We start from the raw sequence: 25558 nt of genomic DNA on the forward strand, positions 1-25558 counted from the left end.
TACCTCGCTTTATCTCTAATTCAATACCGACATATGACATCGATACCAAAATTCACCCAGCATCCGAATTCGTAGCGTCTGACTTCTGGTGCCGGAAGTACGATATTATCATCAAATCCACCTCCCCAGTAGACGGCCATCTCATTTGTGCCCGGATACTGGACGTGCAAGCAGCCGTCCCTTCACAACGTACTACACTGGGGCCGGTGCTTGCCACAGCCGACCTGAAGGGTCTGCAGTTGTCCAGCCCGCCCGCTTATACGTTGGAGACCCATTTTGCGTCGTTTAAAGGTAGGCTAGGTAGCATCCTGCTTGTGATCGGCGAACCCAAAGCATTCTTGGACAGAATGTGGGGTTGGTCAGCTAACGGAGAGCCGTTTGTGTATTCTTTGGACAAGAACAATCAAGGGATATGGTTGAAGACCGGGGCTGGCACGCTCGGGGAGGCTATTTTCCTCGCGAGAAACGATCCTGTGTACAGAAAGGGACAGCTGAAGGAAATAGCAAGGAGGCACCTACAAGTAGGTGGATGCAGCCCAGGTGGAGAGATCAAGCCGTGCGATTGTGAAGAGTTCATTCAAGGTAAGCCATCTGGCGGTGAGGTTCAGACAGGCCGGCCGCTGTTTTCGGCCTGAATACTGGAAGGTCGAATTCTTCGTTGGCGTCAGACTTGGCGCCACCTGCTGTACAACCGCTATGAGAGATTTGAGCGTGGTCATGCGGATTTTACCTGCTCCTGGTTCCAGCCGTCCTTTCTCAGATAGTAGCTCAGATCCATTATCCTTTGCATCTCTTCCACTGGTTCCATTTCTAAAGAATCGAAAACGGTTGGGCGAACAATACTTGATATCGAAATCTACCGCGCGTTGAACACTCATCATATCCTTGAATTGCATGGGTAATCCGGCACACATGGCGGCGACGGGCCCGTCAACCTTGTTGTTCTTGTACCGCGAGCGGCAGTGACTGGTGTGGACTGTGCGTTTGAGAAACTTCTGCGTGTGGACGTTGAAATCGTCAATAGCCTCTTGCTCTGGTTCGACGCTGTGGATTTGTTCGTGGGCCATTTTGCGCACCCAGTTGACCGCGTACATACCCGACCACTTCATTTGGGGTTAGAGGGGGGCCAGATCGAGATGCCCCAGCATCCTGAACGGGTCCCATCGTCTTAAAGTTAACGAAAGTTGATATTGTGGATGAAGGAAGACCAAAAGGCTCAGGCAAAACTCTGGGGAGCGCTCAGGAAGCAGCAGGCGAGCCGAGGGTGAGCAGAGCGGCGTGCGGCTAATCAGAAAGGGAGGACGGACGGTGAGTATTTCGTTTGATACCTACCTAGATAGGCGGATACAGTACGCTATACGAAAAGCGGCATCTCAGGCCACTGCGAAGTCCTTAGCCCAACCTTGCCAACTAGGTGCCACTGCCAGTAGGAAAGTCCCTCACGTGACTATATAGTTATGCCAAGCACGGCCAAGCACATGACTGGAGCGGGTCGCCTCTTGCGCCACCTCACTCACTAGCCTGCAGTGGCACTCCTACACGTCCTCCGCAGGTCCTCATCATTTTGCTATAACTCGACACATAGGTACCCTAGGTATATTCCGTATACTTGGCCTGATCAATTATCGACACTTACGACTCCCTCAAAAGCCTGGTCAACAACGACAACTGATCAACGACAACTGATCATCGACGTCCCAACACACATCCCTATCATCCCCGACACCCGTTTCAATATGCGTTTCCATCTCGGTCTCGTCTTATTAGGCTTGGTTGCCTCGGTCCTCGCTCTCCCTGCGCTGCAGAAGCCTGTCATTGTGCAATACCCCGATGACACTCCATCCTCCGTCATCGAAAAGGCCATCGAAGAGATCAAGAAAGATGGAGGCATCATCACCCACGAATACTGTAAGTCCGGGCGGTCTTCGGCATGATGGCTATACTGACAGTCATCTCAGCCTTGATCAAGGGGTTTGCCGCCAGAGTCTCTGAAGTTACGCTCACTAAAATCAGCACCATGGCCGATGCCTACGTTCCATACATCGAAAATGACTACGTCGTCCATGTTGATGGATCGACAACCACCGATGACCAGTGACCGAGTTTATGCGCTACTAGTAGGGTCCGTTACAATTAGGAGTTTGTGGAAAAGGGCGGGAAGGAAAACATGGAACGGTCTATGTAATGCTTAGATTTGCGCATATGGCAGGGCGCTCTACAAGCGGTGTTGGTCCAAGGGGCGTTAGGAGATCTGTGGAAATCTACGGGGACTGAATACTCGGCCACACATCAAACGTCGGAGCCATGCAATGAACGTATCTTATCTGTTCTCGTGCAGCAGTACTGTACCATTTTACTCGAGAGCCTCATGGGTTTCACGAAAGTGCTCTCTTGCGGTTGTTTACCCCGTACATCTCTTTGTTTCCGTTGAGTCTGTCAAGAGGCTCCTTAATCAAACCCTGACTGGTGCTGCGGTGCTGACAGGAGCTGGGGCGACGTCATATCCGCCCGACGACGCGCCAAACGCATTTCGTTGCAGCTACCACGCGTGTGGGTCGAAGGGGGATTGTAAACTCGTTCTGGCAAACTCCAGGGCTGTTCGTCTCTCTCCATAGTAGCCTCTGCATCCCAGCATGCAGCAAGACTTGCAGATGCAACGATGAAATGTATGAGGGATAGATTGTTTCCACTCCCATGGCGACCGACGAAGCCGTGGCTGCGGGACTCATCGACTGGGTCAACAGTCTTTCTGTTGCCGATCCCGTCTACACGGTAGAGGAGCTTACCAACGGCCAGATCATATGGAAGGTCCTTCGTACGGTTGATCTTACATGCAGAATTTTACGCTCATGCACTGACGCCCTGCAGAACAGATTGACCGCTTCAGCTTCCCGGGCAAACTCCCAGAGGATCCCGATACGGATCAGTGGATACACAAATGGACCAACTTGAAGCACGTCTACGATGCCTTGTCTATCTTCCTCGTCGAGGAATGCGCCCAGCGGCTGCCGTTTCCCGGCGGACGGCCGGATCTCAAAGCCATTGCGCAGTCCTCCTCTCTCGGTGACACCGTGGCACTCCTGAAACTTCTGGTGGTTGCTGCAATCAACTGTGCCGATCGCATTGGATATCTGAAGCAGATGCAGGACCTATCAGAAACCACACAGCAAGTCCTGATGCAAACAGTTCAAGAGGCTGGGGAAGATGAGGGCGAGGAAGCAGAGGTTCCGCACCCTGACGACCTGGCGATCCACGATGATGTCCCAGTGTCGCCGCGCCGGTCGGGAGAAGTGGAATCCGTGCTTGAATCGGAGGAACGGTTGGGCAAAGTGATAGCCGATAACCAGCGAATAGCACATGAGAAGAGGGAGTTGCAGCAACAACTGGATGAATATCATTTGCGATACGAGAAGTTGCAAGAACGATTCGATCAGGTCCAAGACGAATTGAAGGAGACAAGTGACCGACTTACAGCTCTGCTGGCAGGCCGGTCAGATTTTTCCACCCGAACTCTTGACCCGAAACATGACGCCATCATCGCGACCCTCGAGAAGAGAAGTCTTGAGGCTGAGGCCGAGGTAGATGACCTTCGCAAGGCCAATGAGTTGCTCAAGATCAAGGCAGAGAAATCCCAGAAATTGCAGGATGACTACGATGAAATCAAGATCGAGCGAGACAGATTGGCTCGCAAGGCCAACACCGCGGAGAAGTACAGGCAGAAGTTAGAGGCAAGCCAGGACCTGGAAAAGGACAATAACAATCTCCGAGCCAAAGTGACCGAATTGCAGGATCAACTCAAGCAGCTTGACCTTGCACGCGCGAGTTCAAGTGATTTGCAGAGAGAAATTGAGGAGTACAGGCGGCTTCTGCCGAGCATTGAACAAGAGAGATATGAACTGAATGAGATGAAGAAGAGGCTGGAATTTGACTATCATGCTCTCGAAGCGCGGTATCACGACACTTTGGAACAGCTGTCACGACAAGATCAAGCCGTCGAAGAACTGCATGGACGGCTTCGCGACTATGAAGATGGTATTGTCCCCGCGGATAGAGGAGAGAAACATCCCAGCCCCGTTGAGAGAGATTTCGCACAGGAGGAGGCAGAGTTTCTCGAATCAGAAGCACGCCTGACAGCCGCCCTGCTGAATGGAGACGACGCACCCATTCGTCGTGAATACAGCGACAGCGCAGTTCTGAGCGAGACTACTCCCTCTACATCTGGCCTTCATCTTGACCTAGACGCTGATAGTGAGACTATTTCGGAGGATGAACTAAAGGCAATCATGTCCGCTATGCGTGCCCAAGCACTGGCGGGCACCGTTACGGAAAGAGAGTCGTCTATACGTGCGCAGAAGAAGCTCGTGGTAGCTATTGAGCGGCAAAGGACCAAGAACAAATCGCTCCTCGAGCACGTACAGAAGCAGGATCAGGTGATCAGAGAACTACAAGAACAGCTGGAAAAGGAGGGCCAGGTTACGCAGAACGAGGACCAGGGCACCCCACCGCCTCCGCCGCCGAAAGATACGCTGCCGTCTCAACTTCAAACACAGCCGAGTGATGAAGATTCGGACGTCGATGCCCTCAAAACTGAAAACTCGATTCTTCAACGTGAGGTCAGGCTCATGGCTTCGGCCTGGTACGACCAGAACCTCCGTCTTGCAAGCGCCAACTCCTCAGCCTCAGGCCGGAATCGTGGGCTAGGACCCGGTGCCGAACCCCGAGGTTTTCTTGGGCGCCAGCGGCGGAGGATCGATGCTGTGGCTTTCGGGCGCGCATTATAGTGTGCTTCATGCAACACACGAAATGACCTGGGGTGGACGAGGTATGCGCACTCACAGCTTCCATCACCGGGATGAACTACTTCACTCGGCTTGCCCACCATGTGGACGGCTGCTTGCTCCTGGGTCCGTCTACATGCAAAGCGAACCAGACCACTCAGCCATGTCAGTGTTGGCCCATCGTACAACTTGACAGATGCGTCTGCCAGATGAATATTCGAGCCCAAGGAGTAATGGCATACTTTCAGCCGAAACCTTGACCTGGTAGCCTTACACGAAGTCCTAGGCCCGGGCCTGGAGATACGGTTGCCGTCTGCTATCTCGATGAGAGGCTGATCGAACATGGACGCGGCAACACGACCTGCAACGATTCGCCCGGTACAGTATCGAATCCAGATAGTACTTTTGCCTGTGTATAGAAACCTTCGACTATTCTGGCAACTTTGAGGGGGTTTGTTCCCCTGGAATGCTCACCGTTCTTCACACGGCCTGACCTATTATTGCCAACAATATGCACAAGCCAGCGGAACACGAAAGGGATCTGGATTCTGGATTCCTTCTCCGAGTCTAACTTACCGATAGCACATCCTACCCTTTGCATGTTGCGGGCTAAGGGATGAAGCTGATATCGACCATCATTTAAGAAATCTAAAACATCTTTATGTTTAGATTCTAGCACCAGAGGTCGACATGACTATCTCAGCTCTCCAAGTGAGCCAACAGACACTAGCCGAAAGACCTCCTCCTCAGAGAGGCGGTTCCAGAGAAGCGAGGGAGTGGTCTTTTTTTGACTTTGTTGATCCAACCTCCTGGAACAAGTTGGACAACCGCGACAGATTGGTTTGGCATCTGGTCCCCAACGTGACTTTGACGAACTATTCTCCCGCACAACAGGCTCACATCACCAACCGACTACCTACGATCTCCAGAGTATGCGGACAGTTTAGTAGCCGGGGGATTGGACTCTGCTTACAACATTCATATCGCGGTGCTGAGTCGCATACGAAGTACCAATATTGGGGTTGTGAGGGTAGGCCCGCTGATTTTGCCAAGTCGCAATTCGTGGATCAGGCATTTTGCATGTACTCGAGATGATTCCCAAAACCACATTGAAATCATTGACCCGGATTTTCTGCCACCGGGCCGGACCCTGGTGTTGCCACCAGTAGTATCAAATGGAAGTACGACTGCGGCTAAGAAGTAGACCGAACAAGAATGGAAACCACTGGCCAGCTTTCCAGCCACGATCCACGATTGACATGGGATACAGGGTCACGTAGAAGGCTTGTGTCTTTGGTCCGTGTCTTTGGTCCGTGTCTTTGGTCCGTGTCTTTGGTCACACGTTGAACACTTGAGCCCCTCTCCAGCAGGGAAACACTGGACGGAAGTACGGAGTATGACCCCAAGATACAAAGGGGCGCGAAGGATCATCCTTCTCTAACCTTGAAACCTCCTCGCCAAGACGCTGACACCTGCTTCACTGCAGGAACCTCGCTCACTGGAGACCGCACACCTTGCTTGAATTTCAGCAGCTACACCGTTCCCCTGCCACTGAGTGGCCTTATCATCTCTTTTCTGCAGAGGCCAGATGGCCGCTCCGGAGATCAAGCGCGGCGACTTCCTCTACCGGGATACGCTCTTTGTGGACCTGGGAGAAACCAAGCGTCATCCGCGCGCCTCTGCTTCTGAGCTCAAACAACTACTACTCCCGAAGAAAGGAAGCGCGCCTGTGAAAGACCAGGTCGGCCACTGGTACGAAGCCCAACTGCTCCACTATGGCCTGCCGCGCACCAAGGACAAGAACGTCGCCAAAGTGCGACTGACCACGGCCGTGGTATCTGGGGCCCTCGCCGTGCCAACCCACATTTCCAAGATGGAAGCCGATATGAAGAAGGAGTACGTCGCATCTGTGAGAAAGGCCAAGGCCGCTGCGGGTGTGACGCAGGCATCCAAAGCCGCCGATACTCCTGTGACTAAAGGAAAGAAAAGGAAGGCGAGTGACCGTGACACCAACGCAGCAACTACGATTTCACTCAAGATTGGCGACATAAGCCTCGAAGTTGGCATTCCAGTCGCAGCCAACCAGAAGAAGCAGAAGCCATCGCCGGCAGAGCCGAAGGAAAAAGTCACTTCGGCAGCCAAGGGCAAAGCCGCTCTGAGACCAAAACCAGCAGAACCAGGGAGTGTGAAACCGAAGCCGGCCGACAAAGTCTCCACATCAAAGAAGACATCCAAGGCGCAGCCATCGACCGCACAACCTGTACTAGGCACTGGATCCCCTTCACGAACAGCCTCAGCCAACGCTGGCTCACGACCCAAACAGACCGCCAGACGAGGCAAGCCGTTCCTGCAAAGCCCAGCCACTCGAAATCCGCTGCGCAGCTCGCAACCTGTCATTCGGGATCATAGCAGTTCGTCCGATCTCGACATGGATGACGCCCCGCCCCCTTACGATTCGCACGACTTCAGTCATGCGAGCACACCACCTCGGAACAGAGCCAGCGTTCAGGTCTCTGGGCTCTATCACGTGCAGGCTCCCCAACTGCAGGCAAGCTGCTCACTTGCGCTCAAGATCGACCATGCCTCTGGCCAGCTCTGGGGTAATTTTCGTTTCGGCACCAAAAGCGGAGTCCTTCGGATGGACGAGCTGGCCGGTGTCGCCGAAGGACAGCCGACGTCGTTCGCTTGGCGCTCTAAAGATGACAAGACTGGGCAGCTGAAGTTTGGCCGCGGCTGTGATGGCTCGATAGAGTTTGATGGCAACGAAGGGGTTAAAGGTCGATTTTTCGGATTGATGTATGGAGGTGATTTGGAGTTTGAAGGATCATTGACCGACATGAACGATGTGCCCAATGTCGACTGGCTTCGTGATGAATGGGATGAATTTCCCAGAATCGCCTATGGTAGAGACTAAGGTCTGAGCTTGGCCACCTAGGTCGTCTTTTCGTCTGATATTGTGATGGAGATTCGACATGATCGGGCGGTTGGACACCTGTGAGAAACATGTGTGAGGGCATGTGCGAGGCTGGTCAGAATCAGGCTCAGTTTATGGCATGACTTGTGCCGCCCCGAGGAGCACATGCCGCTACTAATGGCCATCATTGTAGGACGGATGCCGTCAACGGCCTGGTATTGGTATCTTGCCTAATTCATTATCCAGGCTAGTCTGGTAAACTAGCACATTATTCCAGCTTCACCAGGTATATGCAGCATTCATCCGTCCCCTTTTTAATATGAGTTCTGACTCAGCCTCAGCCCTCAGCCTCGTGCTAGGAGCCGGACCAATCAAATACGCAGCGGGTGCATATCGTCTGTTCATTATTGCAGCCAGCCTAACGCACAGTCTCACAGCGTCGTCTTCAGACACGCCTATTACACCCCTATTACGCCGGGTGTCACTATTCACTACATTTGATGGGATCCGTTGATCTCAACATCACCACCATTTCCGAGGCCATTCTTGACTTGGACGAAGTGGGCTCGTATGTCATGAGCGTGGGACAACGATAGATGAGCGCCTTGCAGCCGGACCCCCTGCAACCCGTCAACTCGGCTTTGTAGATACCATTGCTCTGGCACCATGCAGCGATTCGGATCTTTTGCAAGGACCCTGGGCGAAGCCGGCCGGCATCACGAGCTTGAAGGTACGTCTTTTCTCATCGGGCACTGCTAGGAGATGGCACTGCGTCCCCTCCCCCGGTCGATCGAACACCGCCGGGAGACACTCATCGTCCTGGGGATCAGACCAAGGAGTGAATCTGTGTGTTCTCACAATTACCGGATTCTACCATCTGTTGCACAAGGTCTTCCGGCCAGCTGATTGCCGGGTTGATAGACAGCCAGCTTCCAGAAAACAAAACCCTTTTCCAGTCGTTCGAATGGTACCTCCCTGCCTCGATGAGTCACACTGCCCCAAGCCACTACGCTCTCCTCTCAGCCCTGCTGCCCCATCTATCTGCTCTTGGTATCACCCATATCTGGCTGCCGCCTGGCTGCAAAGCAACTTCAGTACAGGATAATGGCTACGCGGTCTACGATCTCTGGGACCTAGGCGAGTTCAATGCTAAGAGCTATGACAGGAGTACGCGGACTAAATGGGGCACGAAAAAAGAGTTGGACTCGTTTTGCGCTCTGGCCAAGGAGTTCGGCGTCAGTGTGTTGTGGGACGCGGTGTTGAATCATAAAGCCGGTGCAGACGAGAAAGAACCGAGCTGGGGAGTCAAGGTAGATCCTAAGGGTAAGCTCGCTCCCTTATTCGCACTCCGCAGCATGGATGCTGAGGATCTGTGCTCTGGTAGACCGGACAAAGCAGCTTTCACAACCATACGAGCTCGAAACTTGGACCAAGTTCACGTTCCCTGGCCGGGGGAACAAGTACTCTGACATGAAATATGATTGGCGACACTTTTCTGGCGTCGACTATGACGCTCGCAACAAGGAGCACGGGGTGTTCAAACTCATGGGCGAGGGAAAGCGTGGTGAGTGGGCAAGCGATGTCAGCACAGAACTAGGTAACTACGACTACCTGTAAGCGCACATCCTCCTGCAACATGGACCAGAACTTGAACAGAATGTATACTGACCAAGTCTTGCCCCCGTGTAGAATGTTTGCGGACCTCGACCACTCTCATCCTTCCGTTCGCGCCGACATTTTGAACTGGGCGTCGTGGATCTCTGCCACCCTTAACCTAGGGGGAATGCGGCTCGACGCCATCAAGCACTACTCTCTTGCTTTCCTCGCAGACTTGGTCTCTCATCTCGAGACCACCGTGCCGCACGGCAAGGATCTGTTTCTCGTCGGCGAGTATTGGGACGCAGACTCGGAGGTGTTGGAAAAGGTAATTAGCCGGTTCAACGGTCGGCTGCGTCTATTCGATGTGCAGTTGGTTTACACTTTCAGCGATTTTTCAAAGGGCAGAAAGCGGGATTTACGCACAGTGTTTGACGGATCCTTGATCCAAAAAGACCATCTTCATGCCGTGGTAAGGCTCGTTCTTAGTCTGACCCGTTCCGAACGCAAGCTGATCACATGTGAACGTTACAGACTTTTGTCGCCAACCACGACACGCAGGACACTCAACCACTCGCAGCACCAGTGGAGGAATGGTTTGTCCCTCTTGCGTATGCTCTTATCCTCCTCTGTCGTGACAGTGGGACTCCCTGCGTCTTCTGGGGCGATGTTTTTGGCGTCCACGGCCCTCGAGCGCGGCTGCCGGCGTGTGGAGGGAAACTCGCCCGTCTGATTGCGGCCCGGAAACTCTACGCATATGGTTCGCAAAGAGACTACTTCGACACCGAGGACTGCATCGGTTGGACACGAACGGGGCATAAGTCCAAATCGCATGGGGCCGGACTGGCGGTTGTCATGACCAACAGCTGGGACCGGACTTGCAAACGCATGTTCGTAGGCCTTCGCCACGCTCGCGAGAGGTGGAGGGACATTCTCGGCTGGGAGGACCGAGAAGTCGTGATCGACTCGGCAGGGTTTGGTACATTTCCGGTTGGCCACCGATCTGTCGGCGTGTGGACCGATGAGAAGGCTCCTGATTTCGACAAGATCTGTAGAATGACCTTCCCAAGCTCGGGGCAGGCCGTCCCCCCGATCACCAATCTTCCATGATGAGGAACGACGTTAGACTAGGCCCTCAGCTTTTGTCCTTTTGCTGTCGATTGGCGACGGTCATGACTGACTGGACTCCCACGCCGGACGGATATGCAGGTCGGTCCTGAATAACAGATTTTTGGATGTAACATGAAATTCCTCAAAGTGGTAAGCGACCGTATTCAGGTTGGTAAAGCCGTCTAATAGATATCTTGGCATCAAAAATCCCACTGTCCCCGTCATCGGCACCGCCCGCAATTGGATTTGCCCCAAAATTGTCTGAAAGTGTCGACGCGCCAGGTCAGCGTGCCCAACCTCGCGTTGCAGGCCATCTTTCTATCTCGATCTTGAAGATCATGCAGCGTGCCCCCCCACCAACGATTTTCTCCCCTTAAGGTAGATCTCTCGCCTCGTTCGCCATCTTTGCTCGGCACTCTCCACCGCTGTATGCCACTATCTAATCGTTATGGCTGAGATAACGTCGCCGCCTCCAAGGGTATTCCGCTCTGGAGCATCCAACAACTGGCGCATCAAGGACGACTCGCCCCGCGCGGACCAGGCACAGGTGCGGTCGCGAGTCAACCGGAATGATGGGCAATCACCCCACACCAACCTGGCGTCGAACACACAACCTCGGTCGGACGCAGCACCTGGCACCCGTCTTTATGTCGGCAACCTGCTCTACAGCGTGCAGAAGGCAGACATTGAAGCCTTGTTTGCCGAACAGGGCTTTAATGTCGTCGGGGTGACCATCTCGACCGACCCGTTCACCGGCCGCAACCCCAGCTACTGCTTTGTCGACCTGGGCAGCGCCGAGGAGGCGCAGCGGGCAATTGCAGATTTGAATGGTGTCGACGTGCGTGGAAGGGCGCTCCGGGTGAAACCTGGGGTGGCCAGGCGAGGCCAGACGTCAGATCAGCCTCAGGGGGAGAATGGCACCGCTCGAGAAGTCAGAGTCAAGAACTTTGAGCAAGGGTGGGGCCGAGAAACGAAGGAAGAGCGGAGTAGGTTTCCCAGGTCTGCCTTCTGTCTTGAGGAATGGTATAAACCATACTGACTCGGGTTGTTTTAGGTACGGATTACAAACCGACATTCGACCGCTGGAACCGCAGCGATGCCTCGTCTCACTGGCAGGCGCCGCAGACCGAGGGACGCCGCCTGTTCGTCGGCAGCCTCCCGCGCATTGAGCCTCAGTCGGCACTCGACGAGGAAATTCAGACCCTGTTCGCAACATACCTCCCCGACGAGGGGATTACGCCAACCGCCGTCTCCAAGCTCATCTCGCCGCACCCTAGCAAAGTCGCTGGCGGTGAGCCCGGTGATTACTACTATTGCTTCGTGGACCTAGCGCGCGCCGAGGACGTCGAGACTGTGATCGAGAAACTGGCCGGGGCCCAGGGTAGCTGGGGCGGGAACTTGAGGGTAGGCCGCGCCAGGGAGCAGCGAGAACGAGGAGGGCCCGAGAGGAAGGTGTTGAGAGAGCAAGGACTCAGGAACGAGGGAGAGAAGAAACCTTTCGATGCGAGCAGGTGGAGGAAAGACGGAGCTCAAGAATGAGCCAGACCTTGTAAACCGAAAGAAGATACCGCCGATGAAAGCATGGTGGAAGGAATCCAAGCATGACTTTCGAGGCATTCACCGAGTAGCAATTTCTCTGTAGAGTCCTTGGACGGCAGTCTCTCAAAGGAGGAATGGGTAGGGGTAGGTGAGACGGGGTCTTTGTTCGTGTGATTGCGCTCATGTCAGGAACATGGGTTTTGTCGGCGCCACCAACAGACGCTCACCAGAACAGTCCCTATTCGGCCCACTGACCTACTCAGTCATGCTGTGGTTGGATTGGGATACTCGAGGAAATGTATACAGAATGAATCTTCCATTGGAGGAACTCGGCGGCGGCGATTGCCTCGATCAGTGGACGTGGATTGCGCCCTTGATTCACGGCACAGGAGGCTGGCAGCATTTTTGCAGCGCGACAAGTTCAGCCAGTTATTGTCTCGGCTACGCAATGATATTAAGAGAAGCCAGGACTCTCAGCTGCCTCAGCTGCCGGCTGCCGTGCCTGTCAAGCTCACCGTCATCGCTGCTGTCAGAAAGTCGTTCCGTTCAGTCGTGTGGTGCCAAGGTCAGGAGGAGAGCGATCTAATAAAGTGTCAAGCATGGACGGGCAGCGCTCGATTTCAGTTCTCTTGTTCCGCAGTCAAGGTTTTTATTCGTCTCGCGATAGGCGCAAGCTATGTACTTAAAGTTAGGACATGTTGCGAATTTCCACTCACCAGACCCAGGTTTTGGTCCCAAAATCCGTATCTTAGTACACGTTTGCAAACATAGCTCGAGCGTGGAGTCTTTTCATAGTACCATGCTAGCAGCCATTCGAGATTAGAATGGGAGAGATGTGCAATAACAATCACTTTTCTGCAGCTGCGGCATCTTTTCAACATGTATCGTTCACCGCAGTCCAATCTTGCTCAAGATGCCGCTCGACGAAGAGGTGGTCTTTGAGTCGCCAAAAACGCCCAGAATGCTCTTCCATACGTGTTCGGGATCCTGGCTAGCATCGATTCCTGCCCAAATGCCCCTGGTCTTGTAGTATCCAACCACAGGCGCGGTCTGTTCATGGTAGGTGCTCAATCTCTTCTTCAGGGTCTCCGCATTGTCATCGGTTCTTTGTATCAACGGTTCGCCAGTCACATCGTCCTTCATGGTCTCCTTGGGAGGGTTGAACACCTTGTGGTACGATCGGCCCGAAGCAGGATGGATCAATCGACCAGTGATCCGAGACACGAGAAGGCCGTCATCAATTTGAAGTTCAATGGCATGCTTGAGAGGCTTGCTCTCTGCTTGAAGCATGGAATCAAGGCCTTCTGCTTGGGCAACTGTCCGGGGGAAGCCATCGAGGATGAAGCTGCGGGTGTTAGCCAGACCGTTGAACTGTCTAGGGTACAGCTTACCCATTTTCGCATTCTCTGTTTGTGTCGAGCTCATTTTTGATCATGTTGATCATGATATCATCGCTGACCAGTCCGCCTTGATCCATGATCTTTTTGGCTTCTCGCCCGAGAGGGGTCTTTTTCGCGACTTGTGCGCGAAGCATGTCGCCGGTGGCCTACGTTGGTGTCAATGACAGAGACGGATCATGGGGGTATCCGACGAGGGTTCATACCAGATGGCATATGCAATACCGGTCCTTTATGCGAGGGGCTTGGGTGCCCTTGCCTATAAGAAAAGATTTAGTAAACGCGTAGAATGCTGCTGCTGTGGGAACGCACCTGCGCCAGGAGGACCGATGAGAATCAATCGCATGGACTCTACTAGGCTCGGTTTCGTCTCTCCACTCTCCAGTCTGTGCTCGAGGTCATGGACTCGAGCTTCAAGCTTGTGGACAAGGTCCTTCAGATCATCTATCTGGCTGTCGGTGATTGGGGCCATGGTTGCAGGGAGATATTAGGAGGGGGGACCTGACCAAGGTCGAGCGATGAGGAAAGTCGGAAAAGGTGCCGAAGAGAATGTCAGAGGAAGAGAGAACACAGAGGGAAAGTGACGCGGTGAGGACAGAAGGCAAGGCTGGTCTTTGCACCTCCGAAGCAGAGCAGCAGCAGCAGTAGTAGTAGGAGAATCGACGGACTGGGAAGCTTGTCCTCTCCGCTCTACCGAGATGGCCGAGTTCAAGTTTGTCGTCCCGGCATTATTGCCAGGGTTCTGCCGACTGCCAAGAATGTCACGTTTCTTCACCACACTGGTGGTGCTGGCACTGCACTGCTGACTGAAGGTTGAAACTGCGCTCCACGCTGTCCCCTCATTTTTCCGTACACCTAAGGCCTAGCTGAGATCCTCCTCATCCTCTTCCGGTTCATCTTCTTTGATGTACAAGCCGCCCAGCCGGAGCCGAGCTTACGCCGTCATACTCGCTCTGTTCATGGTTGATGTTGATAACAGTAGAGACCTGCCTTCACACTATGCCTTCGCACTAACGACGATATGTGGATGACGCCGAACCTGAGATAACGTGTGCCTTCTCTTAGATATTGCTAATAGATAACCTCATCCTTGATGTCGAGTTCTGCGGGATACACGAGGCCGGGCAACGGAACACCGTCTAGACCAGAATAGGCTGGCATCTATCTAGTAAGTATCCGACTCTTTTCCTTTTTTACGACTCATTTACTAGTAGGTATCAAGGCCAAAGCAAAAATATACTGCTGTCAACTGTGCGAGCTACATCTCTTAATATGCGTACAGTCGAGAAAGTTTGGAGACTATATTGCTTCACCTTGCTCTTGTCTGACTCAAACTTCCGCAGAACCATTATCCACGGGGGCAGTGGTAATGTTCAACCAACAGTCACTGGGATTTCAAGTCCCGGCAAAGAGAGAGATAACCCTTGCTAGACCAGTTCATGCGACTTGCGTTGTCTGCTGCCCTGCGCAACCTCCCGTCTAGCTCATTTGCCCCCTGCGAGCTCGTTTTTTGTACGACATATTATGTTGCTTCTCGGCGAGTGCCCCAGCAACTCTTCCAAGCCGCTGGAGCGTATTTCGTTGTGAAGGCAAGGTCGGGTCTTCATCCATGCTGGTGTCCGAGAATAGGCAGACCGCAGAGCGGACTAGCCTCGCTTCGCTCAACTCTAGAGTATTGTCGTGTGTTTTCAATTAGGATCTTCCGTTGATGTAATTTGGCTAGGTTTAGGTTCGACTTGGTAGGGGGGAGAACGAGCTTGGGGTTATGTCGAATGGAGTCGCCAACTTGAATTGAGTGTATGTCGAGCGAGGCTGTGCGAGGCTGAGGTTTCCTTACTACGAGGCCATGTTCATAAGTTTGTTCTTGCCTGTATAGGGATAGTGCCTTAGTAGTAGCGAAGGCCTATACCGAGACCTCTAATTAGTTTATTTAATCTATTTAACCTCGTCGTCGCTATCTCGCTATCGCCTATCTATAAAAGGTATTATTACTCTCGTTTATAATCGTACGTATAAGCCGCGTTGTAAAGCCCTTTTATAGTACTTTTTAATAGTTATTTATAAATATAAATACCGTACTCTTTTAGAGCTTATATAACGTTTAGATCGAGAAGCGAAGATAATAATTAATATAAGTTATTAAGAGTATAGGAATAAGAGATTAAACGATTTATATAATAGCTTACGAATATTTAAAATCTTAATACTATTTAGCGACTCGTTCGAGAATTATACGACTTAGTTTTACACCGCTCTATACCTAATAGAGATAAGTAATCTTAGTAAGGTTAAGAGTATTATACTTAAGAATAAGCTAATATATTTATTAAGACTTCTATAAATTCTTCTTTATACGAGATATACGACTAGTACGCTTCTTAATACTAATAGTAGCTAGAATATCTCGAAACTTAGTTAGCGAGAATACGCGATTAATAGCGCGTTACTATATCTAATAGTAGGTTCTAGGCTCTAGCTCGAGTTTACTAGTAATTTAGGTAAAGGTAAGAGTAGAGAGGAAGAAGCGAAGAGTAATAACGATAACGCGTAGTTATAAAGATACCTCTTTACTACGAGGAGGTATTTTAATCTTATACGGCGGCGACGACGACGATAGTAATAATAGTAACACTAATAATAGTAATACTAATATCTTCTATATTAGACCCACTATAACGCTTATAAACGCCTATGATTAGCTAATAGGCCCTATCTCCACCTACAGGGGCTGATTGGACTTTGAACAAATCTCTGAATATGGCCTCGTCTAGTAGTGCGGAGTACAGAGCAGGGTCCCCAAGTTTGGAGTACGGTAGATGAAAATAGCTTCATCCGCAGATCACGTGCACTGCACCATAACCGATGAGGCGTCGTTCGCCAGCCTGCCTGCGACCTGCGACTTGGAGTTGACATGCTTGTGGTGATGCTCTAAACTCAACCGACCTAATTTCCTAACAACACCATCTCGAACCGTCATTGTGCGCTGGGTTATTCCTCACCCTCAATTTGCTCTTTACCGGTGCTAGCTGAGGACCTCTCTATCCAGCTATTCATCTGGCACTTGCTCGAGTCCCTCCGTATTTCCCCCTGCCACGCCACTATGCCAGCAACAACTGCAGAAACACTGTCTTTAGTGAGCAGACAGGTTTCTGTCGCCCCCTTAGTGCTTCTTTCAGCCGCTGATCACTATGGTCGATCAGCCAAAGGGACTAGGAAACGTGTGGTGGGAGTTCTCTTGGGCCAAAATGACGGAAAGAATGTCCGAGTATCGAACAGTTTCGCAGGTGGGTCTGAACACTGAATTTCTACGAGTTCTACCGCTGAAAAGATGAAGTGCCTTTCGAAGAAGACGAAAAAGACCCCTCGGTGTGGTTTCTCGATCACAACTATGTCGAATCTATGAGAGAAATGTTCAAGAAGGTCAATGCCCGTGAGAAACTGATAGGCTGGTACCATTCTGGTCCGAAGCTACGAGCATCAGACTTGGAAATCAATGAGCTCTTCAAAAGATACACTCCTAATCCCCTCCTCGTCATCATCGATGTCCAACCAAAAGAGGTTGGTGTTCCAACAGACGCATATTTCGCGATTGAGGAGATCAAGGATGACGGCACAACAACGACCAAAACTTTCGTCCATACCCCGTCCATCATCGAAGCCGAAGAAGCCGAAGAGATCGGAGTCGAACACCTTCTCAGAGACATCCGGGATGTGGCGGTTGGCACTCTTTCCTCCAGAATCACTCAGCAGCTACAGTCCCTCCAAGGTCTCCATTTACGATTGAAGGACATCGGCACATACCTGCAAAAGGTACTCGATGGCGAATTGCCCGTCAACCATGCCATCCTTGGCAACCTTCAAGACATCTTCAATCTCCTTCCCAACCTGACCACCCCTCCGGCTTCGAGGCCCAACGGCGCGAACCAGGTCGAAAACAGCGAATTGGCTCGTGCAATGACCGTCAAAGTGAATGACCAGCTCATGACGATCTACCTAAGCTCCCTCGTCCGCGCCATCACAGCGTTCCATGATCTGATCGACAACAAAAACCAGAACAGACAACAACAGGAGGAAAAGGAGGCAAAGAAGGGCGAGGCTGAAAAGAAGGAGGGCGACAAGGAAAAGGATGACAATAAGCCCACTCCCAATGGCGCGATCAACGGCGAGAAGAAGGGCACCGAAGATGGCGGGAAGGGAAAAGGCAAGAAGAAAAGCTAGATCATCCAGAAACCTCACGTCGGGGTTTGCATTTGGGCATTTAGCATGGCGTTTGAGCGGAAATGCTATGCGATGGTGTGTAGCATGCATGGCCATTACATCGACGTCGCGACAGGACTGACGTATGTACACTACGGCTAAAGACCATGAGATGATAGATCCGTGGCGGGTGAAGCATATCTGCTGGGCCACGGCGTATTTGTATCTTCCACGAATTGTGTCGTGCTACGTCAGGATGAGATGCTGTATGCTTCTGTCGACAGCTCACAGTCTAGCTCATCGTATCTTTTGGTCCATTCTCCCTCAGAGAAGAGTTGCTACAGGCCGAGTGTGTTTTATGTACATGGCTATAATTCCTAGTAACAACGCCATTCAGTCAAGTCTTTATTCAACCCGGTGGAAGCCCAGGGTCACTGCACGCCTAATTCTCCCCATCCCCCTCCCCATGCCGTAAGCTCTTCCCTGGAGACTTTCTTTGCCCGCACGCCAGAGGCGAAAAGGTTCGGGGCAGCTTTGGCTAGTACCGCGGCGAGAATGTGTTTGCACGAAGGCACTAGACGGGTGGAAATATTGGTGGTGACACCTCCGAACACCCATCCTGCGCGCTCTGTAGACACAGATGCAGCGCCTGAAGAGCTTAAGAGGTCTCCTATTTTGTCGAATACACTACCGCACACGTCCTCGCCGTCACCCTGCGCATTCATTCCCTGAAACGCGGATACACTAAACGCGGGACAATTGCAGTTCCAGCTATCGAGGCGGACCTCGTAGAAAGTGGCACCGGCGTCATGTCTGCGGGTTGAGTACCGCGAAGAGCCTGCCGTCCTGGATCTGGTCGAGCGGCCACGGCCAGTTGGCCTCGATGTAACGGCGGAGGATGATTGGATGTAGTAGACCTCCCAATCTTCATCAGGTCTGGCCGCATACCGGGCGTCAGGGTTTACATCGGGCAGAGCAGACAACCTGCTCTCGTTTTCCTGTTTGTGTCCGTCGCCTATTTGGACCGTAAACCTCGTGACAAGTCCACGGTCCAGTATGTCCAACGCCGGCAGCAGCTCGTGTGGGAAAAGGACTTGGAGGGTCAAAAACACGCTGCGGGCATGCTGGGTGTCCGACTGCGAAAGCCTGTGCAAGGCGCTAGATGGTTGATGCGCTTCAAGTGCCTTGTCTGGGGTAGAGGGAATCTGAAGCGGCGTGAGGCTAGAGAGGCTCTGGAAAAGAGTGGTCATGGTTGAGCCACAAGGTGCTGGGCGGTTGGTCATGCAAACACCCCTTGCTGCGTCTCTTGACATGCCAGTTGGACTGGTATCGATCGTGAAAGTTGATTTAGTGTACGCCTGCCGGGGTTCCATGGATAATGGATAGACCGACACGCGCACGAGCGGAAACAAAAATATCCGTAACTGCTATTGCGATAGCCTTTGTTAGACTTACAACAGTTTTAGGACCATAGATATACTGTAATATAGTCGACAGCAAATCACTATACGATGTGCACGTTTGGATGCCTCCTACAGGTGATCTTCAAACCAGTATAGGGAGGGACAGAATTTTCTAGATAGATTCATGTCCTTGATTTGTGATTGATTCAAGGCCGGTTTTTGCTGTTGTGGTAAAACATTGGCCCCTCGCCAGCCTCCGAACTCCTTGTCAAGATCTCCTGGAGTCATCTCTCCCAATGTTGGTACGGAGCACCTACGGAGTACTCCGTAATTAGCGAAACCATTCCAATTCAACTTCGAGGTCACCCACAGGAGGCTTGGCTACGGCCGATCAAGAAGGCTTCAAGCGCCACCCGCAGGACGCATCTGGCGAATACCTGAAGGAATACCACAAGGACATACACAATGGCAAAGAAGGGTGTTCGCGTCCAGTTGTAACTATAGCTTGTCGCCGACGATGAACCTGTCAGGTCGACGCTACACTCCTGCAAACTCTCTGGCACGATGAGTCCTCCCGAGCTCCTCAATCCCACGCGTTTTGCCACTGTACAATGGATGGAACGGAGCCTCCTTCAACTTCCAAGGTGATCGTACAATGTGTTGATCCCCACAATCTGTATGATTTCGTCGAGCCTCATCTGTCGGCCAGGAGTCCTCTTCGGAATTTACACTGGAAATCCCCCAACCGGCCGCTGCGATCCATACCATACTTGAATGTATCCATTACTCGAGAGGACACCTCTGCTGGGTCGCAGTCCCACATTCGCAGGCACCAAATCCCCGGACTGCGCCAGACGCCGTATGTCAAACTGTACTTATTACGATGCGATGACAAGGAAACATACAAGGAGAGGGCCAGAAAGGAGGTCCGCCAGTGGGTCAAGGCACAAGCATCCACGATTGATGGGAAGCCGTCTGGCAAGGCCCAAGAAGACCACGATGCCTTTGAATGGCTAATTGTTCATGTTGTGCTTCCCAATACCCCAGCGGCTACTCAGCCTAAATCGGCCAAGCATATCTCCCTTGAAACGACAGACAGTACCGACAGCATCAACAGTAAGTCAAAATGGTCTGGCAAGAGTTCGTCGACAATCCTCGACAAGTTGAGGGCCGATTTCAACAGCATCTCCAAGTCATCCATCAACCGCGTTGCCCAAGTCAGGCTTGTGGAACCCAACGTCAAGTCCACGGCGCTGGCACCTGCAGATCTCGAAGAACAATGGCAAGAGTTGGTCGAGAGCCTCAAAGCGTGCATTTTACGCTCATTTGACGCCCGTGTGGCTCAATACGAAGGCGACATTCGCGAAAGGGACAGCCAGAGGAACTTGCCAGGCTGGAACTTCTGCACGTTTTTTGTGCTCAAAGAGGGCCTGGCAAAAGGATTTGAAAGCGTAGGATTGCTAGATGATGCCCTGGCCATCTACGACGAGCTTTCTCTTGGACTCGATGGACTAGTGAAAGAGCAGGTTCAAAGAATCGACCACGATGATAGCGGTGCACTTCTGAGGTTTTCTAAGGAAACAAAGGATCTTCTACGAGCGGCGCTTGACCCTCAGTCTTCTTCAGCTTCGACACCCGGTGCTGAGGTGATATTCAGCCTCGAACACATCCTTAATGATGATCGCAACGAGTTTCCTTTTGATGCAGACCGGAAAAACTACCTCGGGCTTATTTTGTCCAACGAAGTGTCTGCCCTTGATCTCCGGATATACCTCTTTACACGACAGATGGAGATGCTTCTCAGGCAAGGACAGGCGAATATCTCCAAGTCTGCGCACTCAGCCAAGCCCGCGGCCGATCTGAATGTCATTGCCAATCTCACAGAACGTGCGATTCAGTCCATCAATCTAATCGCCCGTAACCTTCGCTTAGAACTTTACAATGCTTGGGGAGGACAAGAGGGTCTAAGTCCCGATGAGTTACATTCCCAAAGTACGGTGACTGGGAATATTGTATCGACATGGGAATGGCGTGCATGTATGCAAGTACTCTCTCGAGTCTTACCGACCCTAGGGATAGACAGAGGGCACGGCACTGTGGCTTTATCCCTTGATGCGGTCGAACTTTCTCTTGACATTGACAAGAGGTCACCCAGCCAGTCTGAGGCAGATCGTAGCCCCCAGAGGATGTCGTCGGCTATTGTTTTACACCCTCCTCCACACGAAAACTCACAGGAGCACAGTAAAAGAGTGTCGTTGATGTCGAACAGCACAATTCCTCGACATCATCTCATGTCGCGTCCTGGATCCGAGCAACTGGCATTGTGGATTTCGAGACTTGTGATGCTGGCAAGACATGCCATGGAATCCCTGGAAATTACACGGCCATGGGTCGTTGAAATGAAACAAATTGCCATGAATGCAGGTATCATTGGCAATTCTCAAGCAAATGGTCGTGTGGACGAGGAGTTCAGCTCAGCCGACGATCCTCAGCCGCGAAAAGTACACCAGGAATCAACAGCTGGTCTGGGATCGAAGACCTTACAGGCAGCCACTGCGTCTCAATCCACGTTTTCACACCTGTATGCGCTCTTGTCAGTCCTTGCATATCGAACAGCGGTTGATGCAAAGAATCACGCGACCGCCAAACAGATCTTGACCAATCTTGCGGAAATGGAGTACAGGCAAGGTAACCAGACAATCGTTGCTCGGTACCTCCACAGTCTTCTCGGCCCGTTACCACGGCCGTCTTGTCGCCCGATAGATGGCTATCTGCTTCGCATCTATGCAGATTGTCTAGGTAAACTTGAAAGGACAAACGAATACGCTCGATGCCTCATCTCATACTTGTATTGGGCGTCTCGATGCCCTGCGGGTACTCTTTCAACGACCTGTCTCGCCACGAATCAATCATACGTTGACCGGCTTTTCGAGGTAGCACCAACCCTTGCAGCGACAACTCTGCCGCTAACGACTTTGTTCCACGTCTCGAGCGTCTCCAGAACAATATCCAAGCTGGAGGGTAGAGATGGGTTTGCCATGTCGATAGTCATTCACTCCCTGGCCGGTACATCAACTCCGCCGTTGGAAAATATCAAGATGCGGCTAGTCTCGAAAGATGGCTCTGAGCCCCGATTCCTTACCTTGAAGCTGCGCGGCGAGTCCAGCATCGAAGCTGGCGGGACCAATATCTTGCTGGAAACTTCGGTGACTACGCATGGCTGGTATACACCGGATGAAGTCGAATTGCATCTGGGCAACTTAAGGTTTTTGCATCATTTTCTAAAGTCCCATGAGGAGGAGTTCGCAGACCCCGATGAGTCGGCCCTTCCTCGATCAAACATTGCTCCAGTGCTTGTCTATCCTTTCTTCCAGTCCCTTGAAGTCAGGATAACTCCTTCTCCACACATCCATCTAGCGCAGATACGCCGCCTCCTCGTTAAGATCCGCCCCGGAGCAAACGAGGTGAAACAGTGTAAATTACGATTGAAAACTGCTACTGCAGGATTGAGACTCAATATTCACGATGCCCGATGGCTGGATGGAACACGTCGTTCGGTTGCTCTACGGACAGCGCGGGAGGGTGATGCTCTCATACTAGTTGTCGATGAACTGAAATCCGGATCACTAACCGAAGTGGAAATTCCATATACGACCGAAGTTCCTTCCGAACCATCGGTGATCCTACGTGTTGATGCCAATTACGAGACCAGCCAGGGAGTATTCACTCTGTATGATACGGCCTTCATCAATGTGATCTTACCAGTTACTATCAACGTACAGGACATTTATAGAAGTGGATACATGTACTCACGGTTCACCGCCATCCCAGCGACACTAGTTCCTTTGCATCTTGTGAACTGCTATTTGGAGGACAACGAAGCATATATGGCAGATGCGGGACACGGGTTTCCAGAGCCGCTGGTGGTTTTCCCCAAGCAGCCGGCAAGCTGGACGGCTCGCCTCGTCCCCAAACATGAAGAGGTGCTTAAGTCAACGCAACGGATGACCCTGTCAGTTGATTTTCAATCGTTGGACGAGGTTATGTTGGCTGCGCTCGAAGAGAGCTTTACGTCAGCAATCTTGAAGACGCGCTATGCATACACTGCAAGATTACTCGTCACGCATTTGCGGAACCGAATACGCGCAGTTTGGACCGAACAGGACCTGGAAGTGGCAGGGCTTTCACAAGAAGTCGAAATCTGGAACTTCCAGGACATGAACTGGTTTGCCGTGCTCTGTGCATTTGACCGGCAATTGAGCGCGGAAATCGAGGGATGGCTTCAGATGTGGCACGCCGACACCAAGCCCCTTAGGCTCACCAAGGCGGCACGTCAGCGACAGCTCAAGCTTTATGTGGATATATCTCCTCCCCCGGTCGTCGTCATGGCTGCCATCGAGTCGAGTCGACTGCACACGGCCACACTCGGACAGCCATTGGCGGCAGAACTGGTGATCAGCCTGGGCAATCAGAGAGAAAAAGAAGTTGAAGCAGCCTTTGAGGTAGCGGCACCCACGGACTCATGGCTGATTGGGGGAAGACGTAAAGGCAATGTGCAGTTGACCAGGCAGCCCGCTCGCATTCCCATTGTGCTTTTCCCTCAACACCTAGGACACGCTCTGCTGCCCATCATCACCGTCAAATGCCGGAAATGGGTTAAGGCTGATGGTAGTGGAGGTGAGGGGTGGGCCGAAGTCCCGTGCGAGGTACACAACACGACACACGGGCGCAGTATCTTGGTGACGCCAGGTCTTCGGAGCACAACGGTAGAGGTGTTCGGGGCAGGGCCGGATGAGGGGACAGGACGGCTAATATCAAGCCAGAGTCGTTGATAGAGAAGATAGAGCGCCACGCGGCAAGACGTTGTGGCTAACATTCTGGTCTACGGGTACGTTCTCCGGACACTACTGTACAGGATTTCAGCCGCAGCCTGAGGGCCCTGAATGACAGATAATGCTCTGGCAAACTTGCGTTGATATCAACTTGAAACTGGATCTGCAGGCACGATCGAAGGCGTAGGAGGCTCTTTTCCAGAAAAGGATAGGGTCCCTTAAATGCCCGCGGAGCGAGCCGCGAACGAAACTGTAAGCAGAATAGGGTGACACACGTGAAGGACGCTTGGGATGACGACACGACTCACCCATGCCTGCCTGAAGGGGCGCAGTGGCCCAGCAGCGGCTGACGGCCAGCACGGGGCTTGGACCCGTCAAGTTTCCCCAACAAAATTTTGATTTGTCGTGAGGCTCCGATTCAATCACCGTGCAACAATCAATGATCTCGACAGGCTCTAGACCCGACGCAACCTTGTCCAGATCGCTACGCCTCGATGCAGAATTGCACCTTGTGACCGGAGGTTCTGTGGACAGGGACCAGCTGCGTGCGAGTGCCCGTCCATGCCGAGGTCCAATGTTGCCGGACCTCAAGTCCTTCCCATCGTCGTCCAGAGGTGCTGATCGTCGAAATCTTTCCAGTAGTCTTCAGCATGTGATCTCTGCTGTGAACACACCAAACATCACTTATTGCACATGTCAATCAGACTTCCGCCCGACCAGTGACCAGGCGTCTGGAGCCATCCAGCTCTTTGAAGGCCACCACAGACCACCATGTGCTCGCTCAAGCCCTTGTCATCGGTCAAGCTGACAGTGCTACAGTCTTTGCGAGCCAGTAATATAACGCCGGGCCAAGTGGATCGATCGAGAAATGCCGACTGTGCTTAGATGCGGTGAGGAGCTGAACACGCAGAGACTAGGACTTCCGAGAACATCGGTGAGAAAAGAGAAGCTAGAATATACTGTAAACCCAGAACGTGAGGCGACGCCGATGAGCGGAGAGATCGTCGGTGTGCGATGCCTGTTCTGTTAAAGGCAAGTGTTGGGGACAGTTGTCTGACAGAAGGGGGTGCAGTGGATTGAAAACCCAGGCATATTTCCAGGATCTCAGGTGACAAGAATTGAAGTAACATGACGTTGTACGGAGGACGAGGTATCTACCTACCTACCTTAGTTACGGAGTATAAGCTAACTTAGGTAAGTACCTGGTATGTTACTCCGTGTTCTATAAGGTGCCGCCAGAAATCTTCTCATCACTGGTTTCTGAATACCAAGCACCTACAAGTACTCCGTACTCAGTACGGAATACAAGTGTATGCGTTGGCTCGCAGGATCCGATGGACAAACTATGTCCAACTATAAACCCTGTACGGAGTACGGAGTACTATGGAGTATGGAGTAAGTCAGGTACGTACGGAGTAATTAGGGATATCTTGATTCTACCAGTACCTTAGGTACTTAGGTACCAACCTAGAGGTACTGACAGAGTAAGTAGTACCTGAATAATACTACGGTACGGAGTACCTTAGGTACCTTCCTGACTTGGCCTCCTAAGCCCATAGCGAATCGGCACCATTCACATAGGCTATAAGGAGGCTGGCACTGAAGCGTTGGGGTTGGTCCAGGGGACAGAGATCCTCAGGGACCGGTCTAGGTGGCAGATGACCCCTGCCGCCCCCGTTAGGCCGTGCGACCGCCCAGGGTGCGGGCCTCCTCTAGCGCAGCTGAGGGCTCCGAGGGAGGTAGGCTAGACTGGCGGAGCCCTGCCCTGAATTTAGTGTTGGTCCCTTTGACA

General features: G+C 52.2%; 11 protein-coding genes across 11 annotated transcripts; 8 read left to right on the forward strand and 3 right to left on the reverse strand.

Moving 5' to 3' along the window:
• Positions 1–515: 515 nt before the first annotated feature.
• A1O3_08367 (uncharacterized protein) lies at positions 516–1067 on the reverse strand (the record flags this gene model as incomplete). Its single annotated transcript, XM_007738465.1, has 1 exon — positions 516–1067. The coding sequence occupies one exon, from the start codon at positions 1065–1067 to the stop codon at positions 516–518; it is 552 nt and encodes a 183-aa protein (XP_007736655.1).
• Positions 1068–1736: 669 nt separating this feature from the next.
• On the forward strand, positions 1737–2098 carry A1O3_08368 (uncharacterized protein; the record flags this gene model as incomplete). The annotated part of the gene is made up of 2 exons (XM_007738466.1): positions 1737–1908; positions 1959–2098. The coding sequence occupies 2 exons, from the start codon at positions 1737–1739 to the stop codon at positions 2096–2098; spliced, it is 312 nt and encodes a 103-aa protein (XP_007736656.1).
• Positions 2099–2694: 596 nt separating this feature from the next.
• A1O3_08369 (uncharacterized protein) lies at positions 2695–4781 on the forward strand (the record flags this gene model as incomplete). Its single annotated transcript, XM_007738467.1, has 2 exons — positions 2695–2815; positions 2869–4781. The coding sequence occupies 2 exons, from the start codon at positions 2695–2697 to the stop codon at positions 4779–4781; spliced, it is 2034 nt and encodes a 677-aa protein (XP_007736657.1).
• A 678-nt stretch (positions 4782–5459) lies between these two features.
• A1O3_08370 (uncharacterized protein) lies at positions 5460–6024 on the forward strand. The gene has a single exon (XM_007738468.1). The coding sequence runs from the start codon at positions 5469–5471 to the stop codon at positions 5871–5873; it is 405 nt and encodes a 134-aa protein (XP_007736658.1). The 5' UTR covers positions 5460–5468; the 3' UTR covers positions 5874–6024.
• A 342-nt stretch (positions 6025–6366) lies between these two features.
• On the forward strand, positions 6367–7692 carry A1O3_08371 (uncharacterized protein; the record flags this gene model as incomplete). The annotated part of the gene is made up of 1 exon (XM_007738469.1): positions 6367–7692. The coding sequence occupies one exon, from the start codon at positions 6367–6369 to the stop codon at positions 7690–7692; it is 1326 nt and encodes a 441-aa protein (XP_007736659.1).
• Positions 7693–8358: 666 nt separating this feature from the next.
• Positions 8359–10398, forward strand: A1O3_08372 (uncharacterized protein; the record flags this gene model as incomplete). The annotated part of the gene is made up of 5 exons (XM_007738470.1): positions 8359–8422; positions 8614–9015; positions 9077–9305; positions 9382–9760; positions 9823–10398. The coding sequence occupies 5 exons, from the start codon at positions 8359–8361 to the stop codon at positions 10396–10398; spliced, it is 1650 nt and encodes a 549-aa protein (XP_007736660.1).
• Positions 10399–10846: 448 nt separating this feature from the next.
• On the forward strand, positions 10847–11937 carry A1O3_08373 (uncharacterized protein; the record flags this gene model as incomplete). Its single annotated transcript, XM_007738471.1, has 2 exons — positions 10847–11384; positions 11453–11937. 2 exons carry the CDS (start codon positions 10847–10849, stop codon positions 11935–11937), a joined length of 1023 nt encoding a protein of 340 aa, XP_007736661.1.
• Positions 11938–12825: 888 nt separating this feature from the next.
• Positions 12826–13806, reverse strand: A1O3_08374 (adenylate kinase 1; the record flags this gene model as incomplete). The annotated part of the gene is made up of 4 exons (XM_007738472.1): positions 12826–13282; positions 13329–13483; positions 13541–13593; positions 13647–13806. The coding sequence occupies 4 exons, from the start codon at positions 13804–13806 to the stop codon at positions 12826–12828; spliced, it is 825 nt and encodes a 274-aa protein (XP_007736662.1).
• Positions 13807–16434: 2628 nt separating this feature from the next.
• Positions 16435–17552, forward strand: A1O3_08375 (26S proteasome regulatory subunit rpn-8; the record flags this gene model as incomplete). The annotated part of the gene is made up of 2 exons (XM_007738473.1): positions 16435–16618; positions 16669–17552. The coding sequence occupies 2 exons, from the start codon at positions 16435–16437 to the stop codon at positions 17550–17552; spliced, it is 1068 nt and encodes a 355-aa protein (XP_007736663.1).
• Positions 17553–17962: 410 nt separating this feature from the next.
• On the reverse strand, positions 17963–18781 carry A1O3_08376 (uncharacterized protein; the record flags this gene model as incomplete). The annotated part of the gene is made up of 1 exon (XM_007738474.1): positions 17963–18781. The coding sequence occupies one exon, from the start codon at positions 18779–18781 to the stop codon at positions 17963–17965; it is 819 nt and encodes a 272-aa protein (XP_007736664.1).
• A 764-nt stretch (positions 18782–19545) lies between these two features.
• A1O3_08377 (uncharacterized protein) lies at positions 19546–23766 on the forward strand (the record flags this gene model as incomplete). The annotated part of the gene is made up of 1 exon (XM_007738475.1): positions 19546–23766. The coding sequence occupies one exon, from the start codon at positions 19546–19548 to the stop codon at positions 23764–23766; it is 4221 nt and encodes a 1406-aa protein (XP_007736665.1).
• Between the last annotated feature and the right edge of the window lie 1792 nt (positions 23767–25558).

Source organism: Capronia epimyces, assembly GCF_000585565.1.
Source record: "Capronia epimyces CBS 606.96 chromosome Unknown aczIQ-supercont1.7, whole genome shotgun sequence".
NCBI classification, from domain to species: Eukaryota; Fungi; Ascomycota; class Eurotiomycetes; order Chaetothyriales; family Herpotrichiellaceae; genus Capronia; species Capronia epimyces.

Bases quoted from the DNA above. Each gene is read 5' to 3' on its own strand.
- A1O3_08370 (XM_007738468.1), top strand. From the start codon at position 5,469: ATGACTATCTCAGCTCTCCAAGTGAGCCAACAGACACTAGCCGAAAGA.